A 5,468-nucleotide genomic window follows, 5' to 3' on the forward strand; every position below is an offset into this window, starting at 1 on the left:
GCCAGTTAAATACAGACAGATGAATCCCTAAGAACAGCACCCTCGGCACTATTGCTTTTGAATTGGTTGTCATGGCATTAGAAATTGATGGCGTTGCCAGCCTCAGATCTCCACCCCGTCCATCTGATAGTSCAATATCGCTTCATAGCCTCATTCTGCCCAAAGCAGAGCAAAGATTTTAGCACAATGTTGACAAACACCCTCGTTTTYACTTACAGCACTCAGCTATTTCCAGCAAAACTCTGTTCTGCTACTCAAACCAAACTGGGCTACGGGGGTGTGATTTATGCCTTTTGTAAAACCAAGTAGGCTACGACTGACTTTCAGTAACTAATGCCAGTGCCAGAATACTGACATCCAGGTAAATTTAAACCTGTGCTCCTTTTTTAAGCTTAGAATTCATTTTTATGAAGCAAYGGACTATACACACTTAGCATGTATTTTCTCTCTGCACTGGAACTATGATGGCAAATAAACTGCTATTTGTTAGATTTACAGATTAAAAAAATACTTTCTCTTCTTCTTGACAATGTCCATTAGCAACAAATGCTATTTATCTAAAGGATTCAAAAGAGTAAGAGATTTAACTTCAGAACTGCCCTTGAAAAGCTCAGTAGTTTTGTCAGCCTCCAAATTCTTTCTCCCACCACTGGCACACACTCGTATTTTGAAAAATCTAGTAAGTTAACGTTGGTAGAATACACTAAAATAAAGCCCTAGATTGTCACCACATTGCAGTTGCATGGAATTCCTTTTTTGTTGTTGTTGTTTTTAATAAGGCATATAAAATGAAAGGTTACAATCAGTTTAGCAAACTGTAAATCAGCAGTTTTATTCAGCCTAGTTTCTGAGCTATTAATCCCTAATCCAGAAACAAAATGCTGATGCCTGGTCTAGGACCTCTCCAGATAATAGTTCAAATCCACTTTGATTACATAGGAAGTAAATTTCATTGAATCACCTGAGTACCTTCTATATATGTCATACCACATAATAACTCAATATTTAAACAGCTTGCGATCTTAATTTTCAAGGGAAAAAATAACTAATCATATTCTGACTTCAATGAGCTGCAGTTACRGAAAACAAGTGAAAGTTTGCTCAAATAATTGAAGCCAAATGGTTAATCAGTCTGTGTGCTTTGTCAGAACTATTTTAGGTAAAGCAATCCATTATTGTGGTGCATCAGCACAGCAACCCTTTCCATTACTCCTTTGTGATGCCCTGCCAGACTCTTTTGCATCATTAGCATTGATAACACAATAAATGCAGCACTCTGATCTTCAGCACAACAGTAAAAACAAAGACCACACAGTCATTTAATTTTAAAGAATTTTAATACAAACTTAATATAAACTATTTCAGTCCCTCTTAACATGTAAGACACTGACTCAAAATACTTTTATACCTTTTTTCAAGTATTGCACAATGTAGGTACAAAATTAATATTTACGATTACATTTTCTTCCATAATATATAGCAAAAATCTTTAAACCTTTAACAGAAAATACAATTTGTGTTTCTTTTGAAAAAAGCAAATATTTCGTACATTTTAATTCCACCACTAAGGAATATTCTGTACACAATTTTTTATTTTTTTTTAGAATTGATGTCTTTAAGATGGATATCTTACAATTTCAGTAAAAAAAATACAACATGAAGCTGCTGCAGCTGTCACAGATCACTGTAGTAAAAAGATATAAATGCAATACCATGTTGTAGAAACAATATATATACTCTGATATTTTACAAACTTTGTACTAAATTAAATTATACAATTAGAAAAAGACCAATAAACCCACTTATTAGTGCCAATTTTTTAAATATATATACATATGTGTTTATATATATATACGAAAAAAATCAGCCATGTCCTTGCTATATCTTAAATACTGTAAGAGGCCATATTTTGAGAGTATATTTTTGTAATGTACAGTCAGTATAAAATAATTTTGTGCTTGGTTGGCAAATGAAAAAATGATGCATGTTGTATTTATCTAACCAAGCTTGAATGTATTCATACTACAAGCTTTAAAAAAAATCTCAAGAGGTGGAAAAAAGATACACCCTTGGGTACGTGCATTTAAACTGGTACAATAGTATTTACTTGTATTTCACTTTCGTTTTATTTTTAGTTAGCCATAACTGGCTGGAATTGCTGGTTAGAATACTGCATGTTGTTTAAACTAAAATTCAAGCCATCCACAAAAGACTTCTCATTTAGACCTCCATAGGCTGCAAACATATCAAAGGCATTACTGTACTGGAGAGGACTGAGGTTAAGGGGGCTGTCACCAGGAAATATGCTACTGGTACTACCTTGACCCTGCATGTTGGGGAAAATGAACTCCTTTGCATTAGGAGAAAGGGCAGAAGTCTTCTGCTGTTGTTGTTGCTGCTGCTGCTGACTGCCTAGGCCAAGCCCGTAGAGAGAGTGCATGGAGGAGGAAAGGGCTTTCTGCTTCAACAGGTCATTGACATTCAAGCCAAGGTTGGTGGGAGAAGTGCGGGCGACCTTGTTGCTACGGCCGCTATTCTTCATTTTGGTCGAGCCAAACTTGGTGGCAGCAAATGTGGCAGTGGTGAAGGTTAAAGGCTGAGTGGAGCGGGGCATGAAAGTTGGGCTCACAGCAGCAGAGTGACCAAAGGGAGGAGAAGGAGAACTAGACACTGAAGATGCTGGGTCACTAATTGGCATGAACACCTGGGCCTCTGGGTTAAAGCTGTTCTTGATTTCCTTATCCAACTCACATCCATTTTCATTATCATCCACATAAAGCACTTTCACTGGTCCCTTTTCACCGATTTGGTATGAAACCTCAAATGGGTCAATCCAAACACTAAGATCCTGAGGCAAGTTGCCACGAACATCATCAATGTCCAAACCACTCTCTTTGGATGCTTGTTCTATGACTGGGTCCACTTTCTCCCCTATATGTATACACCTAAACCCTGATCCTTTGTATGGCTTATCTGGATACCAGTGCCCTTCATACTTCTTCTTGAGAAGTCTTTCAAGCTCTTCACCAAAAATGTTGACACGTCGTCTGGGAAGCTTATTGTACAAATATGAAATAATAAAATTGAGTGCTACTTGGATTTCAAGCTGCATAGCTGCTATGCCACAAAGTTATAAAAGTCTGTTTCAAAACCCGAAGAAGAAAGTGTTCAAGATGCCACAGGGAAACAGAATTTCATTCAAAGTGCTGATTCTAGTTGATTATTATCCTTCACCTTGAGTGTTCTTGTTCCTTTAAGAAAAAACAAAAGCAAACACATCCAAATAAGGAAAGTGTAATATCAAGATCCAAGGCCTAYTCTTTTAGCTTCACTTTCTACATAAAATAGGTTATTTTTAAGTGAAAACAATTGCATCAAATTGCTTTTGTTTAAATTGTGCCTGTGAAAGGTGAGTATGTCAACTACATTCAGTATGATTTACAAACAATACCGCAAAAGGTGCACTAGGCATGTGYTTAAATATACAGCATGGGATATTTCAAAATTGTATGAGCTTGCAGTTCAGTTATTCACAAAGCAGCAAGTATAATTTCTAAGACATCACAGAACTGCCAGGCCTGTCAAGGGTTCAATTACCAACCCCTATTTTGGATGATTTATAGTACTCAGCTGCAAAATTTAGCACCAGGCTATTAGTTTAGCACGAAAGGTCTTAGTCTAAGGGTCATTTATCATTTTAAAGTTTGCAAACACATTAGTTGCATTTTAAGTTACAGAATTACAAAAATATTAACAGTTGCTTCATAGGATTTCACACAGATAAAATAAATGTAGCAGAATTTGAATTAAGTTGGAGCCAAGCATCCACATCAACTGTGCACTGCTGAAATTACACTAACTGAAGAGAAAATGTCCGCTGTACACATACAAGAATTTTTCCTTTCCTTGGAATTAATAAAATGATAATATAATCAGAGTATATGAAATGCAGATGCATTTTCCATGCTAGAGGTAGCAACAACTGTTAAACAATTACAATGAATTTACAATTTTTCCCTTTCTACAATTCTTTTATATACATATATCAGCTGTAACATATGCATCTTTTATATACATATGCATATAAATACGTATTTTACATTATCTACAATCAGGATTTCTGAAAGTYACTAGAGCCAGCAGGGCTTTCGATAGCCTCAGTCAAAGCGATTGTTTTTCTTCCTCTCTGTGACTCCATTTTATATTTAATATAAAATATGGTTGTCACTCCTTCACAAAGAACAAAAGAGAAATTAGCTACCTAAAGTTAGAGAAAGGACTAGAATCAAGTATTAGAACATGCACTGCCAATGAAAATCTTGCAATACTTTAGCATAAGGTACTTGTCCACAGAAGACAGCGCTGTACAAGAAGTTCCAGTCAAAAAAATATAAATATTTTTGGCTCAAGTCAAACATCCAGCAAGAATTTCAGTTAATGGTGCGCTTTTCTGCACTGCATCACTAGGCACAAAAATTAGTATATCTGTCACTAAAGATTAGAGAAATCAAAGTCAATATCAAAATTCCATAAAAATATGAACGCAATGTTTTTTTTTCTCGTTCCATATGATCTCTTTTTAAAGTCTAAAACCCTATTTCCAAGCCATTTGCGTTCCTCTCAACATGGYATGGGAATAGTTTGAAAGCTTGTATGATAAGGCGACCTTTAAACGTTTGCTGGATCAGCACTGGGTGGGGATAAGGAAAAGATCAAGGGCAAACAGAAGATATTTACAAAAGGGACACATTCAGTGCAGAAAAGCTGACTGGATGGTTAAAAGGGACATTTAAAAAATGATTTATTAATCCATCTGTTTTGCTTCCCCTGCTCCATGTCCTTTAGGAAAGGAATGATCCTTTCAAGGCACTGGGCAGACACTACAAATTCTTCTAAGCCCCCAAGCTGATTCACAGTAGAAGCAGCTGATTAAACAAACCAGCCTGATCACTGCAAACTTTTTTTAATTGATAAGGATAATATTTTTAAGGGACCCAAGCACGTTAACGACTCCAATAGCAAAGCAATGGCAGAGGGGGATAAAAGCAGGAGCCGTAAGAAGCGTGTGGGCAGTTACATAACCAGGCAGTTGGGTCTCATTAGATTTCTGCTCACAGCTCTGGGAGCTCCAGCAACAGCAGGAGGAGGAGGAAGAGAAGCATTTTCCGCGCCCGTAAGAAAGAAAACGAAGAAGGGGGACGACTGGGAGAAGGGGTGGGGGCTAGCGAGGCCCCTCTCCGCCCCGCACAGGCCCGGGCTCGGCGACCCCCCCCCCCCGCCGAGGCAGGGTCCTGCAGGGCGGCTGCCAGCGCCGCCCGAGGAGGCCCGGCGCGAGCAGCAGCTCTTAGTCAGCCGGCAGCGGCTCCCTCCTCCCCGCCCGAGCGCCTCCAGGGACCGCCTTGGGAGGGACCCGGCCGCAGCCCGGCGCCCTGCCCTCCCCTCGGCCCCTTCCGCGAGGGGCTCCGGCT

General features: G+C 38.7%; 1 protein-coding gene across 1 annotated transcript; it reads right to left on the bottom strand.

Annotated features, from left to right (window-relative positions):
* Positions 1 to 1,318: 1,318 nt before the first annotated feature.
* On the bottom strand, positions 1,319 to 5,245 carry TOB1 (transducer of ERBB2, 1). Its single transcript, XM_085304596.1, has one exon. It carries the CDS (start codon positions 3,110 to 3,112, stop codon positions 2,132 to 2,134), a length of 981 nt encoding a protein of 326 aa, XP_085160722.1. The 5' UTR covers positions 3,113 to 5,245; the 3' UTR covers positions 1,319 to 2,131.
* Positions 5,246 to 5,468: the final 223 nt, after the last annotated feature.

This window comes from Rhea americana, unplaced genomic scaffold, assembly GCF_003343005.1.
Source record: "Rhea americana isolate MKP2758 unplaced genomic scaffold, rheAme1 scaffold_21, whole genome shotgun sequence".
NCBI classification, from domain to species: Eukaryota; Metazoa; Chordata; class Aves; order Rheiformes; family Rheidae; genus Rhea; species Rhea americana.